At 31.5% G+C, this 22,491-nt stretch overlaps 2 protein-coding genes across 2 annotated transcripts; both read left to right on the top strand.

The window, feature by feature from the left end:
- Positions 1–7,388: 7,388 nt before the first annotated feature.
- Positions 7,389–14,012, top strand: LOC114404521 (F-box protein At4g22390-like). Its single transcript, XM_028367427.1, has 5 exons — positions 7,389–7,977; positions 8,086–8,087; positions 10,199–10,324; positions 13,689–13,814; positions 13,986–14,012. Exons 1-5 carry the CDS (start codon positions 7,389–7,391, stop codon positions 14,010–14,012), a joined length of 870 nt encoding a protein of 289 aa, XP_028223228.1.
- A 3,310-nt stretch (positions 14,013–17,322) lies between these two features.
- On the top strand, positions 17,323–18,279 carry LOC114404520 (F-box/kelch-repeat protein At3g23880-like). The gene has a single exon (XM_028367426.1). The coding sequence runs from the start codon at positions 17,323–17,325 to the stop codon at positions 18,277–18,279; it is 957 nt and encodes a 318-aa protein (XP_028223227.1).
- Positions 18,280–22,491: the final 4,212 nt, after the last annotated feature.

Raw genomic sequence — 22,491 nt, 5'->3', positions numbered from 1 at the left:
CTGCAAGTATAATGTTGTTACTGCCACTAACCAAGAAATATGACAAAAAAAACAATGATTCAACATCGGTTATTAGGATAACCGATGTTGAATTATGAATATCCTACATCTGTTAGTTGGAAAACCGATGTAGAATTCATGACATTCTACATCGGTTAATTAGACAACCGATGTTAAATTATGGAAATCTACATCGGTCCATGCCAAGGGACCGTAGTAGAATAGAAGCCAATATACATCAGTCCAACCAAGCGACCGTTGTAGAATTCATGTCATTCTACATCGTTTCCTATAACCGTCGTAAAACACCAACCCCTTTTTACATCGTCATCTACAACGTCGATCCATAACCGATGTAGAATGCGCCTGCTGTAGTAGTGTTGTTTGCAACAATGTATTATACAAGAGTACTTACCACATAGAGAGTGGCTATGCAATTTGGAATGCATCAAGAAGTTTCAGATTGTGTGATTGCATTCTCTGGCACCAAAGCTATTGCATTGAAAAATTATTGCATACCCAAAATTACTTAAAAAAATTGCAAAGAATATTACTTGGCAAAAAAGCAGTCTAAAGCTACTTTGTCATCATGGACCTCATGTATCAAAAGCAAATACAAATGGTAATGATGCTGATGTTGCACCTGAATTTTCTCCTTTGAAAATTGTTCAATTTGGAAATCCTTCTCAAGACACTGTTGACCCAAGAGTTGGAGACTTTGGAGGAAGACTATGGAGATGGAAATGGGAAAAATGAATCAAGACAATTTATTGAGGGGTTAATGGATCTTGAATAGAGAATCAATAGACTGGAGACAGTGACTAAGAAATTATAAAGATAGCAAAATTTGGTCACTGTTGAACAATTTATTCTTATAAACCAAATCTTTAGCATTTGTTAATATGTTTTACTTATTTCTTATACTAGAAAAATTACATGTATGAATTTTCAACCTAAAAAGAAAATATGACATGATCTTGTAATTTTTAATGCCTTGGGTACATTAATGCCTTGGTTTCACATTTGTTATTTGTTATTTTGCCTTACTACAAGAAAAATGACCTATACCTACGGACAAAAACTGTCACTATAAATAACAAAATCCGTAGGTAAATGTTTGATAGACTTTGTCCTATGGACGTTTCTTCCGTCAACTTTGAGGAGGCGTATAATGATGACTAATTGTCTGTCACTATAGGTTTTACCACAGTTCTCACAATGAAGCTTCATTAATTACAGTATTGCATCTGCTACAGGCTCTCAAGTGGTTGACAAGTCTCCTTCAGTTAGGTACAAAAGTTGGAAAGCTCCACTACACATAATAGTGGTATTATTTATTTCAATATTTGTTTTTGCATTCATGGTTAGTTTGCTTATTTTGACTGTGTGGCTCTCTCTATTTAGGAACTTTGAGACTTATATCTTATGATATATTTTGTCTATTTGATGCGATGAACTATCAGGTGAAGGGTCAGCAGTCCTTGCAGGCACAGAGTAAAAGATCCATTTTCAAATAGAGTACCGTGTGATGCATTAATGGAGTAATGTGTTTATGTGCTTGTGAAGGTAAGGCTTGCATGCGAGGCCATGTAAATACCTTTAATGATAACTATGAGAAGAGTGCGACTGGTAGTAGAGTTTATTATGGTGTTCATTCGTTAGGATTTTCTCTGTTTCTCTTGTACAGTTGCACTTTCTAATGTAATAAAAGATATGCTTCTGGCTTCAGATTCTCTAATATTGATTCTATGCAAAGTGTGTCCGTATATGATGATTGGTAAGCTTCCAGCTAGTAATAATTTAAGGAAAAATAGTACTTGGACACTCATGTTATAGCAAGACAAGGTTGAGGAGGGCAGATTGCAATGCCAAGGTGCATCCCTAGTTACCAAGCAGGTCATAGCCTTTCTAGTTAGGCTCTCAAATTGGCACCCTAGAATTGTCTTCTTATTAGAGGTGTTCAGGTTAAACATATTTACCTACAGTTGAAGATGATAGGTACATATTAAAGACATTTACCTACAGTTAGGAGATGTAAGTAGAAGTTAATGACTTTTACCTACACATTATACATAGTAGGTAAAACCTATAGTGATAGAGAATTAGTCGTCATTATACGTCTCCTCAAAGTTGACGGAAAAAACGTTCGTAGGACAAAGTCTATCATACATTTACCTACGGATTTTTTTATTTATAGTGACAGTTTTTGTTCGTAGGTATAGGTCATTTTTCTTGTAGTAAGGCAAAATAACAAATAACAAATGTGAAACCAAGGTATTAATGTACCCAAGGCATTAAAAATTACAAGATCATGTCATATTTTCTTTTTAGACAGAACATTCATACATGTAATTTTTATAATATAAGAAATAAGTAAAACATATTAACAAATGCTAAAGATTTGGTTTATAAGAATAATTTGTTCAACAGTGACCAAATTTTGTTGTCTTTATAATTTCTTAGTCACTGTCTCCAGTCTATTGATTCTCTATTCAATGCAAGATCCATTAACCCCTCCATAAATTTCCTTGATTCATTTTTCCCATTTCCATCTCCATAGTCTTCCTCCAAAGCCTTCATCTCTTGGTTCAACAGTGTCTTGAGAAGGATTTCCAAATTGAACAGTTTTCAAAGGAGAAAATTCAGGTGCAACATCAGCATCATTACCATTTGTATTTGCTTTTGATACATGAGGTCCATGATGACATAGTAGCTTTAGACTGCTTTTTGGCCAAGTAATATTGTTTTCACATCTCCATCCCTCCCAATGGCTCCTTCTGTGAAAGGATTAAACAAATAAACCTTACCAAGAATAATTTCACATCTCCATCCCTCCCAATGGTTCCAACTAGTTACCTGCTTTTGCACTAAAAAAAATTGTTTCTTGATACACAAGGAATAAGATAAGGTGATATGGAACAAGTGAACGTGGTTGTTTTCTCCATCACTGATTTAAAAATATTTGCAGACACCAATGGCAGATGCATACACCAGAAATTTTGTATTCACAAAACTTTGAATTGGCTTTTGCTCATAAAAATTACTCCTATCCCAATTATCTAACAGACTAATAATACATTCACTAATCTAGTAGAACAAAAAATAAAGTGTTCCTCTGCACAAGGGCAGAGAGAACGAGACAAAAGAAAAACAAAGGAAAATTACAAGGAAAGAAGAGACGATCCTGTACACATGCCTCTATATTCGTCTCTTACCAAAGAAAATACTCTAAAAACAGTGGTAATATACAAGACCTATGAAACGAATGAAGTAAGCAATAATGCCTACCAATATAATTTTTCCTATTCTTTTGACAGGACCTACACAAAACAATGGATATCTATCTCCATATTACAAAGCCCTCATGTATGACCAGCTTCGTCTGCACAAAAACCATAACAAAGTTTAAGTATTTTTTTCATTCTGCCATGAAAAAATAGATAAATACACAGAAAAGAAAAATCAAAGGCCAGAAAGGAGGGAGAGGGAGGATACAGAAGGATTATATAATGGGGGTATCAAAAAATTGGTATTGAATAGGCTGAAAGAACAAGCTGGTTCTTCCTCAGAAAAGGGGCTCTCTAGTTCTGTTTTTTTTATTTTTTTATTTTCTTGGATTGCAGCCTTGTAACAGATTTATACCCTTATGATACAGCTCTAATTCAGTATCAACATTACTTTAGTTTTACCATTGCAATATCAAAAGAAATATTTACATCTAAAAAATACCATGGTTATTTACATAAATACCCAGCATCATAGTTATTAATCTCGGATAGTGGTACAACAAAGGGACTGGTCATATTATAATACAAACTAAATAATTTATACTGCACATACAAAATACAAATACTCAAAAATAATATACCCAAAATTAAATAAATTCATGATAAATAAGTCACAGTTTAATTACACTCAGAATCACCATCAATCAAGGAGCAATAAGAATATAGAATGAAGTCAAAATATGAAAGATGATGGTCAAATTATGAGGGTAAAAAAACAGAAAACACATTAGACAAAAATTACAAAAATGTGAATGGTTGAATATTAAGGAAGAAAAAAACCCGAAAAAGGAGAAAAAAAAAAAGCAGACATTTGTGAGCTCTGAAATGCTAACAGAGTGAGCTCTAATGCAAGAACAGAAAACTGTGATTGGTCATTGGCCAGAGAGGTCGGGTCAGGGCAGAAAAAGATGCTAGCAATGATATCTATTATCTATCTACTACTATATATTAGAAGTTTTCCCCTCCTCTCTCTCTCTCTCCCCCTGCCACATGTCATTATGTGGTTAAAATTTTCCCGCCAAAGCTACAATACACAACTAAGGAGCTTTTTTTGGGTACTCACAAAAAGCTCTATTGAAACGGAATCAAAACAGAATGGTTAATATTTAATCAAATATTAATTGTTTCGACTTCTGACCATATATAATTATTGCAAATATTAATTACTTTACAAAATTAAGAAAGTATTTTCACTGAACTGACAGAAATATTCTTATTTAATAATTACTCATAAATATTTTAACTAATCTTGCATTAATTAATATTTTTATTAAGTGTATATTATATTAAAATATAAAGATAAGAAAATATAGAAAATTATTTTTAACAAAATATTTCTCTAACATTTATGTTTGTAAACAGTACTATTTTTGTTGCTTTTCATTTTTGTTGGAAAGCTCTACTAATTGTGGATACCCCTTAGCCTACCTTACTTGTGGCCTCTTTAGGTGGTGATTTAGTCCAACATCAACTAAAGATAAAATCAAACTAAAATATATAAGTGTGGGACAAACTTCACCTTATAAACCGATTTTGTATGATTGAGTTAGGCCTATAACCCACTTTCTAAAATGGTACTAGAGTCTATTCTAGATCCATCGTTGGGTCACCTGCATTTGACACACTCCAGACTGAAAGTCCTGGGAGTGAGGTGTAACATCCCAATTTTCATAAACTAGATTAAAAAGGATTTTTATTTATAAATAAATAGAGTTTTAAAAAAATGATGAGATTTTATAAATAAAATAAATAAGATATAATTATTAATTAAAATAGTGATTTAAGAGAAAATAAAAAGGGTATTTTATTTATTTGTTTGATAGAGAATAAAATAAAGTTTTTTTTTTATAAAATAATAAATAAATAAATAGAGTAAACTTAGCTATAAATAGTGTTAGGTCAGTTTTTCACACTGACGGTGCCTTTTCTTTTCCTCATTTTTTCTTTTTTCTCATTCTCCTCTCAAAACCCTTTCTTTTCCCGCAGCCCACCAAACCTGTCTCAGAAGAACAACGATCTGGAACTTATTCACCGTTGGATCGTCGTGAAATTTGATTACCACGTTCGAAACCAAATTCTGAGCATTCTCACCATTGGGAATTGCAAAAACATGTCGGAGCTAAGAGAAATACCCTTCGCACCGTACCTTTCTCTTTTCCCGCAAAAACCCAAAATGGTCTCAGTAAAGCTACAATCCCGGTTTCGATAACCGTTGGATTTTCATTCAATTTGGATATGTTGTTCGCAATTCAATTGTTCACACTTCCACCGTTGGGATTTGCGAAATAATATTCGTGGAGGGAGAAAAAGGAATCACATGAAGATAGTACAAGTGGAGACTTCAATCTCTTCTCCGTCTCTCTAACGTTTGGGAACTCTATCAGAGCAGTTGGAGGAAAAACTGAAGGAATTTTAGGAAACCACTAGAGATGCCGCTGTCACTGTCGGAAGACACGTGAGTCCGCTTAGAGGTAAGGGATGAGTTTGTCGCAATTGGGGGTTAGAATGAACATGTGTAGGGATCCTTAGAGAACTAAATTTGGGTTTATTTTGGGATGTTTATTGAATTATAACTTTTCCTTTATGATTATAAATACAATATTATTGTGTTCTATGTACCAATTGATGTCCTGATGAGAATTGATTGATAAACTTGAGTGCTCTTGATGTCTTTGTGTTTAACCCATGATTTTGATTAATTGATTTTGATACAATTGTGAGAAACTATTTCAGAAGTTTTACACCCCATGTTGTGATAAAATCTTTTGTATAAATTGTTATGTTTAGGTTATGAAATGATGATTCAAACTGTGCGTATGTGATAAATGGAACATGTGAGGGATGATGAAATACATGTGTATTAAGATGAAATGTATGTATTGAGTTGTGAACTATGAACTGTGCAATCACACAATTGTAAGACCCTTTAAGGGCGACAAGTATTATGATGGGCTCCACTATGGGAAACCGACGAGTTAAAATAATTTTGAAAACAATTGAGTAAATGTGTGTATTGCATATTTCCATTTGGGAACCCGACGAGTTAAAATAATTATTGTAAAACTTTTACTTAATTATTCATTCATTGATCATTGTTATATATTTTACTTTTATGTAATATAGTATATTCTTAAATTATTATATACTCCAATAATAGTTTTTAGTAATTATAAAAAATTATTTGTACTTATTAAAATGGACTATGATTCAGAGAAACTTATCTATTTTTTCTTTTTTCTTTTTCTTAAATATATGTCATAAAATTTTAAAATATGTTGAAGAATCTAATGATAAAAACTGTGAGAAACATATCCAATCTTTCTTCTCTTTCTTAACCCAAATGGACAAAAAATGTTATGTGTATTTAAATCAGGATTTATTGCACTAAATTTGTTAAGGAATTGTTTTTAGCTGCTGCATCTTTCGCCAAATTTATTTCCAATTTTATTAGAGCAATTATTAAAAGATTAAATAAATTTATCTCTGAAATAAAATATATTCATTTATCGAAGGGTTAAACCCTAGAAACATTGGGACATATATATATGCACTGTTCACGAAGGTGCATGTCTTGATAGGTACAGAATTTGGATTCAGAGTGTTTCGGCGCTTCGCTGAAAGTCATAGAAACATGTGACCAGAGAAGAAACCATGGTCGTGACTCCTCTGTAACGAAATCAACAAGGAAATCTTGTCTCGTCTTCCCATGAAACCTTTGATCCAATTCAAGTGTGTGTGCAAGGAATGGAACTCCTTGATTTCAGAACCCTATTTCATCAAATTGCACCTTAGCAAATCTGCTGCAAAGGACGATTTGGAACACCTTCAATTGATAAAAAATGTCTGCCTCGGATCCATCCCTGAAATCCACATGGAATCGCGTGATGTAAGTTTGATATTCCATTCCCTACAAATTGAAACGTTCTTGTTCAATTTCGCAAACATGCCAGGTTACCATCTGGTCGGTTCATGTAATGGGTTGCATTGTGGGGTTAGCGAAATACCAGAAATATACTGTGTTTGTTTCTGGAACAAGGCGACAAGGTGATATCCAGAGAATCGCAAACGCTGTCTTTTTCCCCGGGCATTGGTCGTAGAACAATGTTTGGGTTTGGCTATGATCCGTCAAGTGACAAATACAAGGTTGTAGCAATTGCGTTGACTATGCTCTCACTTGACGTATCTGAAAAGACTGAGATGAAAGTTTATGGCGAGGGTGACAGTAGTTGGAGAAACCTTAAAGGTTTTCCTGTTCTTTGGACTTTACCTAAAGTTGGTGGAGTGTATCTGAGTGGAACCCTTAATTGGGTTGTTATTATGGGAAAAGAAACCATTCATTCTGAAATCGTAATTATTTCTGTTGACCTAGAGAAGGAGACTTGCATATCACTGTTTCTTCCCGATGATTTTTGCTTTTTTGATACAAATATTGGAGTTTTTAGAGACTCGCTGTGCGTTTGGCAAGATAGCAACACCCATATTGGCTTGTGGCAGATGAGGAAGTTTGGAGATGACAAGTCTTGGATTCAATTAATAAATTTTAGTTATTTACATCTTAATATTCGTCCTTATGAAGAAAAATCCATGATTTTACCATTGTGCATGTCTAACAACGGAGACTTCTTCATGCTGAAATTCACTAGAAATGCTGATGATGAATACCAAACAATTCTGTATAACCAGGGGGATGGTAAGTCTCAAGTTTCTGTCGTTCCCTCAGATAGTTTCAGAACGTTGTTATGGCGCAACCTCAAAATTTTTACCAAAAGTTTGGTCATACCTTATTGAAATTCTACAGATGTAAGTTCTTGATTACCCTATTTAATTGGCATCATCTAATTTTTGTCTTTTCAATTATATAATGATGATCTCGAACACTTTGTCAGATGTTTAATACTTTCACTTAATTATGTGAGATCTAATCTATATCATGTATTAACATATATTCTTCTCTTGGGTTGTGAATTACTACTAGAAATGTAGCATCTGGTAACCAATTTATTAGCATGTAAAGAAATATTGTGGATTCTAATAAAATGTCATTTGTTAACATTTATACAAATTGTTACTGTTGCCTGCTTCTCTTTTGTTATCACTACCATTATCAAATTAGTAAGCTGATATATCTGTGTTGGGCATCATATTACATTCTTAGATAAAATTAGATATAAATTTCATTTATAAGAAAATTTAAGAAAAGAAGTAATGAAACCACTGCATGTGAATTCAAGGATTCATTCATCAGTATCTCAATCTTAATCTGTGCTATCTTTGTCTGATCTCTCCGACCTATGCTCTCTCTCTCTGTCTTTCTTTGACATGTTTTCTCTCCCTCTCTTTCTCCAAATGCGAGCTTCATCAATCTCTGCGACACTAGATCTGAATATTTGTGCTATTTTTACTGTATGACTTTAGCTTTGAACGATTCAAACTATAATCACAGGTTTTATACTTTTTTATATATATGTCGGTTTCCATTTTGCATAGGCATTCGATCAAAGCAATCTTTTTTGTGATTTATTCTCGGTCATTCACCTCTTTCATTGCTTTGTAAGTTTTGAATCGTAATTACAGGATTTTAGTGAAATAGAAGTTAGATCATTCTACAGATCCTTTGTCATTTCATATTTCATTGATTCTTACTTCTACAAATTCATTCAACAGATCATTGGTCACAGGTTTTATACTTTCTGATATATATTTCTTGCATCGGCATGCTACATCTGTTAAACTTTGCTTAACCAACTTTCTAAGACTTTCAACTAACAAAGTTTTTTTTTGCAGGTACGGAGACAGAAAGAATGGTACATTACACTGTAGTATTTATGTCACTAGTTCTTTAAATTGGAATATCATCATTGAGAAACAGATACTGATGCGTTGTTGTAACTGTGACAATTATTAGCACTATGGCTAATATATTTCAGACATAATTGACTTTATATATAAGTTCAATTCAGTTATCAATTTATCAGGTTGCAACTGTTCCTTGGAAACGATACCTGGCTATAATACACATAGTCTAAACTCTTAACTGTTATAGCTGAATCCCTTAGATGCAATGTGATCTTGCTGGTCGAGTGCAACCTCGAGTTTCTTAGAGGTTGTATCAAAAACTGATACTTGACACAATGCCTCAATACCAATTAAGCTGAAATTCTCCACCGACTTTGCAGGTGGTTATACACATAGATGTATTCTTAACTCTTAAGTTTATTTAATTTTCTAATATATTAAATTTTTCTTAACTCATATTATAGACTAATTAGTATACTATCTTTTTTATTAGAGCAGTGCTACTAAATATATTGAAAAGATTGGAATTTATGTGACACCAGTACAACGCAATTATACACTAGCAACTTTCATAAAAGCATGCTGAACGAATTGGATTCAAGCTTATATATAAGAGTTTTCTAATAAATCTCATTTGCTAAAATGATGTAAATAATAATTTCTAGTATTTTAAATCATGATCCAGTTATAGAAGCAGTTACTAGAAGGTAGATCAGTTACAATTTTCACCGGTCAGGCAAATTTCCATTACATTTTGTGTGACTCCAATTGATATTGATTGTCCCTATGCTCGATCCTTGATCAGCTTACAGGTTATGACTCAAAACCTGATTTTAGTGGTCATACTCATATCATTATCATTACATGCTAAGTCCTCATGGTTCATGATGAAGTCTGTATATAAAAATACTACATGCATGTATGTGTACATTATGGAAAAATACTGCCAACACCTTATGTTGGGGGAAATGTCTTGAAAATTATGACCAGGCCTTGCTTAAAGGTAAGTTTAGCTTTGGAGTGTCGATCACAAATGTTAAATTGAAAATTTTAGTTATGTAAATTTGAGTCTAGTTTATCTATTCTGGATAAATGTACCAAGTTACTTGCTTCAGGGAATAGAAGAGAAGACTGCCAAGTTGAAAGGAAGTGAGAAGGCTCTAGTTGCACGGCATGAAGCTAGTCATGCTGTAGTAGGTACTGCAGTAGCGAACCTTCTTGCTGGACAGCCACATGTTGAGGTAAACCATGGAAAATGCTCTATTTTTGGCCATTAAATATGTCAATGCCATTGCAGATATGTGGATGATGCTTGGACCAAGTTACTTGTCTGCTTGAATTTTTGGATTTGTCACACTATTGAACTATAATTATTCTCAAATACTCTGATTGATGATTTGTAGTTCATACAGGCTCTGGTTATCAGACTCCTGGTTTAATGACTTGTGACCAAAATTGGTTAATTTCAGTTTTTATTTTTTTATTTTTAGGTGTGGACTTTGGAATATCTTATTTTAAAATTCATTTATCTTGTTTTATGGTGGGAAATTAAAGAAAAGTATAAATCTGTTATGTGTGATATTCAACGATAATAAAACAAGTGATAAATCAAATATTCTGTTCCATTTTGTAAATACACTAGTGCTTTATGGGTGTGCCTCTTGGCACTCCCACTAGTCCCGCTGCTCTAACAATTTTTTTAATCCTCAAAATACCCTTCAATGAATACTTGCTCCTTATTTCTTGTCTAACAAGTAATTGTTATATTTACGCTGATTCCTTATGATTAATAATAATGATTTGTTAATTTAAAAACCATTTTATTGTTTTTTAATTCCTAATTAACCTCACTTATGTATTTTTTTTCTCTTTTCATTTTTGTTTTCTTTCCTTTACTATATAAGACACACTAAATTCAGGTTTTCAATAATAAAAACTAAAGAATATATTCCTTCATGAAGGATAAGTTGAAGTTTCCCCCACAAGATTTCTTTAAAGAATATACTTATTGTATATATATACTTTTGAAGTGTGGTTCTACTGGTAGATAAGAAAATTAAAATTGTAGTAATTTGAAGGGCTAATCTTACTGTTTTGGAGGGTCTTGGTGCTCATTTAGAAGGTAACTGTACGTGCTGTATTTTGTATTTGGTGATTGGTGGAATGTATGTTTTGATTGCCAAAAAATTAATAGTGAATACTTGAAATTTTTAAAACTTAAATAAATGGTTAGTATCTATGTTTAGGAATAAGGCTTAACTATAAAATAGAAGGTCTTATATGTAGTATGTCATACTTATATACTGTTGCCACCAATATTTTCATAGTTTTCTTGTTAGCATGTCAATTTCTTTTGTTGTTATGTTCATTTTGTACTGTATTAATTAAATTCCTATGCGTGTAATGTATGGTATTCTTTTCCAAGGTTGGATTTTATACAAGAAAAGCCAGTAACTAAATGATGAATATCCTTAAGTTTGCATCATTTATTTTCCGCCTTCTTGCAAACTATGTCTAAATGAAATTAAAAGCTCTTTTTTCTTTCTATGCATTTATTACAATTCTTTCTCAATTATGACAAGTACATATATAATAATTTTGAATGATTTTTGTTCACCAATTTTTTGTGCATATAGTTAAAGTAAGATTTAAATTTTGATAATTGTTTTTATATTTACATGCAACGTAAGTTGATAAATTAAGCTTATATGTATATATATTTATTCGATGTTAATTTTTTTGTTTTTATAGAAATATTATCTATATTTGATATTAAGAAGTTCTGGTAAAGTAAAATAATTAAGATTAGCGTATCATCAGAAATTAAAATAATCCTCATATATAATTTAATTTAAAATTTCATTTGAATTTTTTAATATTATTGCATGGTATAATTAGGGAAAAAATGTGACTTTCTTTTAAGATTTTTTTCACCAAATCAATCATGAATTTAAAATTAATTTTATTGAGTAACAAAATATCATCATGTTGGGAAGAGAGACGATTTTTATCAAATATGATTTGTAAATTCTATAGTCAATTATGGTGAGTTTTTATTTGATAAAAAGATATTACTGTTGGTTTTTTTTTAAAAAAAATTCTAAGATTGTAATTAGAAAAATTATCTTAAATTCTATAGATTCTAAGTCGACTTTTGGAAAAACCATCTTAGGCAGGGTTTAGAGAAATTTGTAGGGGTCACCATGGAAGCTTTCTTGTGGGGTCTTATGATAATAAACTAGAGAAAGCTTTAAATTCTAAAATGAATCAAATCATTATTGTTCTAACTTTCATTTGTGAAATGTTGTCAAAATGTTAAACAACTAAGAAGCAAATTAAAGTTAGACTCAGACCTCAAATTTGCAAAAGAAAGATTCGAAAGAATTGAAAGTTTTGAAGAGGCAATATGCGGCCCTACCAAAACAAGAAAAATTTAGCATTTACCAGCAGTAATTGTTATTAGCTTTTGTTTATTTGATTTGGGTAATATAGATAGGTACTAGGGTAAGCAGGATTTTATTACAAAAGATATATCTATTGAAGTTTTATTTATTTTTCTTTAAATAATTTAATTTATATAAAATAATTACGCATCATCTTTCTTGTTTTTCGTACTTTAGAATTTCATACCGTGTAGCAGTATTGTTATGAGAAAACATATTAACATCTGAATTGTTAAACATTAAAAACATGTACACATGTATGAACTTTCTGCGTGAAAGTATATTGATATTTGAATTGCTAAGATATACCTTAGATGCAATGTGATCTTGCTGGTCGAGTGCAACCTCGAGTTTCTTAGAGGTTGTATCAAAAACTGATACTTGACACAATGCCTCAATACCAATTAAGCTGAAATTCTCCGCCGACTTTGCAGGTGGTTATACACATAGATGGATTCTTAACTCTTAAGTTTATTTAATTTTCTAATATATTAAATTTTTCTTAACTCGTATTATAGACTAATTAGTATACTATCTTTTTTATTAGAGCAGTGCTACTAAATATATTGAAAAGATTGGAATTTATGTGACACATGTACAACGCAATTATACACTAGCAACTTTCATAAAAGCATGCTGAACGAATTGGATTCAAGCCTATATATAACAAGTTTTCTAATAAATCTCATTTGCTAAAATGATGTAAATAATAATTTCTAGTATTTTAAATCATGATCCAGTTATAGAAGCAGTTACTAGAAGGTAGATCAGTTACAATTTTCACCGGTCGGGCAAATTTCCATTACATTTTGCAGATGATATTGATTGTCCCTATGCTCGATCCTTGATCAGCTTACAGGTTATGACTCAAAACCTGATTTTAGTGGTCATACTCATATCATTATCATTACATGCTAAGTCCTCATGGTTCATGATGAAGTCTGTATATAAAAATACTACATGCATGTATGTGTACATTATGGAAAAATACTGCCAACACCTTATGTTGGGGGAAATGTCTTGAAAATTATGACCAGGCCTTGCTAAAAGGTAGGTGTAGCTTTGGAGTGTCGATCACAAATGTTAAATTGAAAATTTTAGTTATGTAAATTTGAGTCTAGTTTATCTATTCTGGATAAATGTACCAAGTTACTTGCTTCAGGGAATAGAAGAGAAGACTACCAAGTTGAAAGGAAGTGAGAAGGCTCTAGTTGCACGGCATGAAGCTAGTCATGCTGTAGTAGGTACTGCAGTAGCAAACCTTCTTGCTGGACAGCCACATGTTGAGGTAAACCATGGAAAATGCTCTATTTTTTGCCATTGAATATGTCAATGCCATTGCAGATATGTGGATGATGCTTGGACCAAGTTACTTGTCTGCTTGAATTTTTGGATTTGTCACACTATTGAACTATAATTATTCTCAAATACTCTGATTGATGATTTGTTGTTCATACAGGCTCTGGTTATCAGACTCCTGGTTTAATGACTTGTGACCAAAATTGGTTAATTTCAGTTTTTATTTTTTTATTTTTAGGTGTGGACTTTGGAATATCTTATTTTAGAATTCATTTATCTTGTTTTATGGTGGGAAATTAAAGAAAAGTATAAATCTGTTATGTGTGATATTCAACGATAATAAAACAAGTAATAAATCAAATATTTTGTTCCATTTTGTAAATACACTAGTGCTTTATGGGTGTGCCTCTTGGCACTCCCACTAGTCCCGCTGCTCTAACAATTTTTTTATCCTCAAAATACCCTTCAATGAATACTTGTTCCTTATTTCTTGTCTAACAAGTAATTGTTATATTTACGTTGATTCCTTATGATTAAAAATAATGATTTGTTAATTTAAAAACCATTTTATTGTTTTTTAATTCCTAATTAACCTCACTTATGTGATTTTTTTTTCTCTTTTCATTTTTTTTCTTTACTTTACTATATAAGACACACTAAATTCAGGTTTTCAATAATAAAAACTGAAGAATATATTCCTTCATGATGGATAAGTTGAAGTTTCCTCCACAAGATTCCTTTAAAGAATATACTTATTGTATATATATATACTTTTGAAGTGTGGTTCTACTGGTAGATAAGAAAATTAAAATTGTATTAATTTGAAGGGCTAATCTTACTGTTTTGGAGGGTCTTGGTGCTCATTTAGAAGGTAACTGTACGTGTCGTATTTTATATTTGGTGATTGGTGGAATGTATGTGTTGATTGCCAAAAAATTTATAGTGAATACTTGCAATTTTTAAAACATAAATAAATGGTTAGTATCTATGTTTAGGGATAAGGCTTAACTATAAAATAGAAGGTCTTATATGTAGTATGTCATACTTATATACTGTTGCCACCAATATTTTCATAGTTTTCTTGTTAGCATGTCAATTTCTTTTGTTGTTATGTTCATTTTGTACTGTATTAATTAAATTCCTATGCGTGTAATGTATGGTATTCTTTTCCAAGGTTGGATTTTATACAAGAAAAGCGAGTAACTAAAATGATGAATATCCTTAAGTTTGCATCATTTATTTTCCGCCTTCTTGCAAACTATGTCTAAATGAAATTAAAAGCTCTTTTTTCTTTCTATGCATTTATTACAATTCTTTCTCAATTATGACAAGTACATATATAATAATTTTGAATGATTTTTGTTCACCAATTTTTTGTGCATATAGTTAAAGTAAGATTTAAATTCTGATAATTGTTTTTATATTTACATGCAACGTAAGTTGATAAATTAAGCTTATATGTATATATATTTATTCGATGTTAATTTTTTTTGTTTTTATAGAAATATTATCTATATTTGATATTAAGTAGTTCTGGTAAAGTAAAATAATTAAGATTAGCGTATCGTCAGAAATTAAAACAATCATCATATATAATTTAATTTAAAATTTCATTTGAATTTTTTAATATTATTGCATGGTTTAATTAGGGAAAAAAAGTGACTTTCTTTTAAGTTTTAAGATTTTTTTCACCAAATAAATCATGAATTTAAAATTAATTTTATTGAGTAATAAAATATCATCATGTTGGGAAGAGAGACGATTTTTATCAAATATGATTTGTAAATTCTATAGTCAATTATGGTGAGTTTTTATTTGATAAAAAAATATTACTGTAGGTTTTTTTAAATTCTAAGATTGTAATTAGAAAAATTATCTTAAATTCTATAGATTCTAAGTCGACTTTTGGAAAAACCATCTTAGGCAGGGTTTAGAGAAATTTGTAGGGGTCACCATGGAAGCTTTCTTGTGGGGTCTTATGATAATAAACTAGAGAAAGCTTTAAATTCTAAAATGAATCAAATCATTATTGTTCTAACTTTCATTTGTGAAATGTTGTCAAAATGTTAAACAACTAAGAAGCAAATTAAAGTTAGACTCAGACCTCAAATTTGCAAAAGAAAGATTCGAAAGAATTGAAAGTTTTGAAGAGGCAATATGCGGCCCTACCAAAACAAGAAAAATTTAGCATTTACCAGCAGTAATTGTTATTAGCTTTTGTTTATTTGATTTGGGTAATATAGATAGGTACAAGGGTAAGCAGGATTTTATTACAAAAGATTTATCTATTGAAGTTTTATTTATTTTTCTATAAATAATTTAATTTATATAAAATAATTACGCATCATCTTTCTTGTTTTTCGTACTTTAGAATTTCATACAGTGTAGCAGTATTGTTATGAGAAAACATATTAACATCTGAATTGTTAAACATTAAAAACATGTACACATGTATGAACTTTTTGCGTGAAAGTATATTGATATTTGAATTGCTAAGATATATATATATATATATATATATATATATATATATATATATATATATATATATATATATATATTTCATTTTAATTGTCGAACCTTTCTCTAGTTTATTATCATAATAATTTTAATATGAAAAGTTTTCCCTATACTCTGTCTCTTCTCGCCTAACTAAAGATTTATTGAAGATTTTTTTATCAGCAAATTTAAATTCTTGTTTCTATTTTTTTCATTCCAATTAAATTTGGAGAGCATTTTATTTATTATTTGTTTATAGTTTTTTTACTTCATTGGCATAATAGTTTAAAAACTTCATAATTTTTTTTTACTGAAAAATTTCTTATTGTAAAACTTTTATGTAATTTAGTAAAAAAATTGCAAAATTTCCTCACAGTTACACAATTTTTTCCATCTACTCTATTAATTCAATTTACAAAACTATTTTTACGTAGTAATTATAAAATATATTATATTCTTAAATTATTATATACTCAAATAATAGTTTTTAGTAATTATAAAAAAACATTATTCTTTAGTTATTAAAATGGATATGATATAAAATAAATATAATTATTTTCCCAAACTAAATACTATGCACAGCACAGGCCCATAAATAGTGAGAAACATATCTAACTTTTCTTTTTTCTTTTTCTTAAATATATCTCGTAAAATTTTAAAATATGTTGAAGAGTCTGATGACAAAAATTGTAAGAAACATATCTAATTTTTCTTATTTCTCTTAATCCAAATGGACAAAAAAATGTTATGTGTATTTAACTGAAGATTTATTCCACTAAATTTGTCCAGAAATCTGCATTGTTTTTATCTCCTGCATCTTTCGCCTGATTTATTTCCAAATTTATTACAGCTTTTATTAAAATATTAAATAAATTTATCTCTAAATAAAATATATTCATTTATTGAAGGGTTAAACCCTAGCAACATTGGGACATATATATGTGGACTCTTCACTGAAAACCACAGAAACATGCGATCAGAGAAGAAACCACAGAAACATGCGATCAGAGAAGAAACCATGGTCGCCACTCCTCTGTGACGAACTCATCGAGGAAATCTTGTCTCGTCTTCCCGTGAAACCTTTGATCCAATTCAAGTGTGTGTGCAAAGGATGGAACTCCCTGATGTCAGATCCCTATTTCATCAAATTGCACCTTAGTAAATCTGCTGCGAAGGACGATTTGGAACACCTTCAACTGATGAAAAATGTCTGCCTCGGATCCATCCCTGAAATCCACATGGAATCGTGTGATGTAAGTTCGTTATTCCATTCCCTACAAATTGAAACGTTCTTGTTCAATTTCGCAAACATGCCAGGCCACCATCTGGTCGGTTCATGTAATGGGTTGCACTGTGGGGTTAGCGAAATACCAGAAGGATACCGTGTTTGTTTCTGGAACAAGGCGACAAGGGTGATATCCAGAGAATCGCCAACGCTGTCTTTTTCCCCGGGCATTGGTCGTAGAACAATGTTTGTGTTTGGCTATGATCCGTCAAGTGACAAATACAAGGTTGTAGCAATTGCATTGACTATGCTCTCACTTGACGTATCTGAAAAGACTGAGATGAAAGTTCATGGCGCGGGTGACAGTAGTTGGAGAAACCTTAAAGGTTTTCCTGTTCTTGGGACTTTACCTAAAGTTGGTGGAGTGTATCTGAGTGGAACCCTTAATTGGGTTGTTATTAAAGGAAAAGAAATCATTCATTCTGAAATCGTAATTATTTCTGTTCACCTGGAGAAGGAGACTTGCATATCACTGTTTCTTCCCGACGATTTTTGCTTTGTTGATACAAATATTGGAGTTTTTAGAGACTCGCTGTGCGTTTGGCAAGATAGCAACACCCATCTTGGCTTGTGGCAGATGAGGAAGTTTGGAGATGACAAGTCTAGGATTCAATTAATAAATTTTAGTTATTTACATCTTAATATTCGTCCTTTTGAAGTAAATCCATGATTTTACCATTGTGCATGTCTGACAATGGAGACTTCTTCATGCTGAAATTCACTAGAAATGCTGATGATGAATACCAAACAATTCTGTATAACCAGGGGGATGGTAAGTCTCAAGTTTCTGTCGTTCCCTCAGGTAGTTTCAGAACTTTGTTGTGGCGCAACCTCAAGATTTTTACCAAAAGTTTGGTCATACCTTATTGAAATTCTACAGATGTGAGTTCTTGATTACCCTTTTTAATTGGCATCATCTAATTTCTGTCTTTTCAATTATATAATGATAATCTCGAACGCTTTGTCAGATGTTTAATTCTTTGTCACTTAATTATGTGAGATCTAATCTATATCATGTATTAACATATATTCTTCTCTTGGGTTGTGAATTACTACTAGAAATGTAGCATCTGGTAACCAATTTATTTTATTAGCATGTATAGAAATATTGTGGATTCTAATAAAATGTCATTTGTTAACATTTATACTACAAATTGTTACTGTTGCCTGCTTGTCTTTTGTTATCACTACCATTATCAAATTAGTAAGCTGATATATCTGTGTTGGGCATCATATTACATTCCTAGATAAAATTAGATAATAATTTCATTTATAATTAAATTTAAGAAAAGAAGTAATGAAACCACTGCATGTGAATTCAAGGATTCATTCATCAGCATCTCAATCTTAATCTGTGCTATCTTTGTCTGATCTCTCCAACCAATGCTCTCCCTCTCTGTCTTTCGTTGACATGTTTTCTCTCCCTCTCTCTCTCCAAATGCCAGCTTCATCAATTTCTGCAACACTAGATCTGAATATATATTAGTGCTTTTTTTCTGTATGACTGTAGCTTTGAATGATTTCAACCTATAATCACAGGTTTTATACTTTTTGATATATACGTCGGTTTCCATTTTGCATAGGCATTCAGTCTAACCAATCTTTTTTGTGATTCATTCTCGGTCATTCACCTCTTTCATTGCTTTGCAAATTTTGAATCGTGATTACTGGAATTAAGTGAAATAGAAGTTAGATCATTCTACAAATCCTTGGTCATTTCATATTTCATTGATTCTTAATTCTGCAATTTTATTGATTCATGATGCTACTTCAATTTTAATAATTTTATCAATGTTATGGTTGTTTTTGTCTTGCATCAGTATGCTACATTTTGTTATACTTTGCTTAACCAACGTTCTCAGACTTTCAATTAACATCAAGTTTTTTTTTGCAGGTACGAGGACAGAACAAGAATGGTACATTAAACTGTAGTATTTATGTCATTAGTTCTTTAAATAAGTATATCATCATTGAGAATACATACTGATGTGTTGTTGTAACTGTGACAATTATATCAGCACTATGGCTAATATGTTTCAGACATAATTGACTTTATATATATGTTCAATTCAGTTGTCAATTTATCATGTTGCAACTGTTCCTTGGAAACGATATCTGGCTATAATACACATAGTCTAAACTCTTAAGAGATTTCTGTTATAGCTGTATCCCTTAGATGCAATGTGATCTTGCTTGTCGAGTGCAACCTCGAGTTTCTTAGAGGTTGTATCAAAAACTGATACTTGACACAATGCCTCAATACCAATTAAGCTGAAATTCTCGACACACTTTGCAGGTGGTTATACACATAGATGTATTGTTAGGGTTATTTAATTTTATAATATATCAAATATTTTCTATTAAATTTTACTTTACTCATATGATATACTAATTAGTATATTATCTTTTTTATTAGAGCAATGCTACTAAATATATTGAAAAGATTGGAATTTATGTGACACCAGTACAATACAATTATACACTAGCAACTTTCATAAAAGCATGCTGAATGAAATGGATTCAAGATTACTCAAGCCTATATATAAGAAGTTTTCTGATGAATCTCATTTGCTAAAATGATGTAAATAGTAATTTCCAGTATTTTAAATCTTGATCTGATCCAGTTATAGAAGCAGTTACAATTTTCACCGGTCAGGCAAATTTTAGTTGTTGTCAACCAAATTTCAGTTGCTGTCTGCTGAAATGGCTTCCAAAATTAGCTAAATCAGTGTAAAATTTCCCTTCTCAAGACAATCTGCTTGACATTATTTTGGAACCGTGCTGAAGCCTTTGGTTGATCCAATTGACAGATTCGTGTGTCAACAAAATTTGCATGCCCCATGAGACCAAATAGCTGAACAAGTTCAGAAATTTGACGGAAAAAACATGGAATCTATTTGGGGTGTTCGTGGATTTGATTTGATCATTTTTGAAGGAAAAATCATCTAATTTATTCGCTTTAGATTCTTACTTTATCATCTAGCCAGTTTTGTTCAAAACTTTAATCCGATATAATTGGATCTAATTTGATGCGATTTGGATTGAATTGATTTTCTTTTTTAATCGTACTTTTATTTTTATTAGAAAATATTAAATATTAATGTAATATATATAATAAAAATTAATTTAAAATAATAAATATTTTATTTATATAACTATATTTATGCATCTTAACTCAAATAGTAAGTAATATGATAATTTTATAAATATATAAGAAATAAAAATATATTCATATGTAAAAGTTTGATTGGGATTGAATTTTTTTAATTGACCTGGAGAAGGAGACTTGCAGATCACTGTTTCTTCCCGATGATTTTTGCTTTGTTGATACCAATCAATTCTGAAATCAGGTTCATCCGCCACTACCAATCAATTGCTTGCTTGAATCGCTGTTTGGAGGTTTGGAGAGCGAGAACACCTTTTCATGGTACAGGCTGTTTTTGGGTTTTTTAATGTTTTTTTTTATTGTATATGTTTGTGCACTTTTTGCATGTTTTGTGCTTGTCTTGATTTTGATTATTGTATGCACTGCATGTGCACTTGAAGACTCTTGTACCATTAACTTATAATAATGGAGGTATTTCTTGTGTCCTCTAATTTTCTAATATAGTTAGTTCATTCACTCAGTTCTGTAAAGACTTAACTACATCTAGTAGCCATTGAAAAGAAGCCTCTAATACGCTTTGAGAACCCTAAAGAAGGCTCTCATAACCTAATTTGCACTTTCGAAATAGTTGTTAATAACTTGTATCCACATCCTTGGAGATACTTCTTTTAGTTGAAAGCTTCTAGGCATTTTTAGAGAATCAACTTTTGATCTTTGAGGATCAGTTCAGAGTCTCAGAATGTAACTTGAATAAAAAAGTTCATTGTAAACAGTTGAACCATTTGTTGCTAGAGAACTTGATTATCTTTGATTCACTGGGTTCACTCGGGCAGAGTTGGCTTTAACAATTTACAAAGTCTTCAAGCCATTATTGACAATGAAATTAATATCCGGTACATGATCAAGTCTTTCAACATTTTATCAGTACAAATATTGGCTTCACGTAGAATATTGGAGGCTAGGGAGTTGTAGGGATGCTAAATTCTGGCTGGACAACCAGAATGGTGATACAGTTTTTGGGCTTTGGCTGACAAGTATAGCAGGTTATTCACAAATTCTTGTAATCCGAATGCCCTGGTGGCTGAAATGGGATATTGGGTAAATAATTGGTGTCGCATATGCTTTTTCTCTGTGAGTTGTCTGATTCAGTTGGGAGAAAATGTTACTATTGGATGGGGCTGCAGGTACCCTCCCAAACAAATAATGTTATTTTTAGAGGGGCCAATGGGAATTGGGAAGTTGTGTTGTGTGGCCGCATGGGATCTGGCAAAACATAGAGCTTGGGCATTGATTAATGCGAAAGGGAAAGGAAGAAAATTCTCTTATTGTGAATGGGAGATGAATCCCAGGGCTTGTTTGAATTGTTTAACGTTATGATTGTTTCGATCTCTTTGTGAAGGAAAGGAGATCGATTAATATGATGATACAGGAGTTACGTGAATGTTGAAGGAGTTGGTAAGGGTTGGCTTTTTTGTATAGCTTGCTTATTTGCTTTACACTTAGAAATATACGCACGAAGGGTCAACAGCAGATGATGGTTGGGTTTCATGGTTAAACTGTATTTGTGCTGCTGGTATAGATACACAGAAACCGTGTGAGTCCATTATTCCTTGTTGGTGCACGACCTTGTATTTATGTTGTTATTCCTTATACAAGCTTCTTTATTTATTTATATATATATATAATAAATAAAAAATATTTTGAGCCTTGTGAAGAAAAAGATCATTGTAAACAGGTGTAGCATTTGTTGCTAGAGAAATGATTATTTGGACTCAC

This window comes from Glycine soja, unplaced genomic scaffold, assembly GCF_004193775.1.
Source record: "Glycine soja cultivar W05 unplaced genomic scaffold, ASM419377v2 tig00104482_3_pilon, whole genome shotgun sequence".
NCBI lineage: Eukaryota > Viridiplantae > Streptophyta > Magnoliopsida > Fabales > Fabaceae > Glycine > Glycine soja.
Note: the sequence above shows the minus strand (reverse complement) of the source record. Positions and strands in the feature narration are given on the sequence as shown.

What these genes read in the sequence shown, in the direction of transcription:
- LOC114404521 (XM_028367427.1), top strand. Translation starts at nt 7,389, where the DNA reads ATGTTTGGGTTTGGCTATGATCCGTCAAGTGACAAATACAAGGTTGTA. An exon ending in CTGGACAGCCACATGTTGAG is followed by an intron (nt 10,325 to 13,688) that starts GTAAACCATGGA and finishes TACTTGCTTCAG; the next exon opens with GGAATAGAAGAGAAGACTAC. An exon ending in CTGGACAGCCACATGTTGAG is followed by an intron (nt 13,815 to 13,985) that starts GTAAACCATGGA and finishes TTGTTCATACAG; the next exon opens with GCTCTGGTTATCAGACTCCT.
- LOC114404520 (XM_028367426.1), top strand. Translation starts at nt 17,323, where the DNA reads ATGCGATCAGAGAAGAAACCATGGTCGCCACTCCTCTGTGACGAACTC.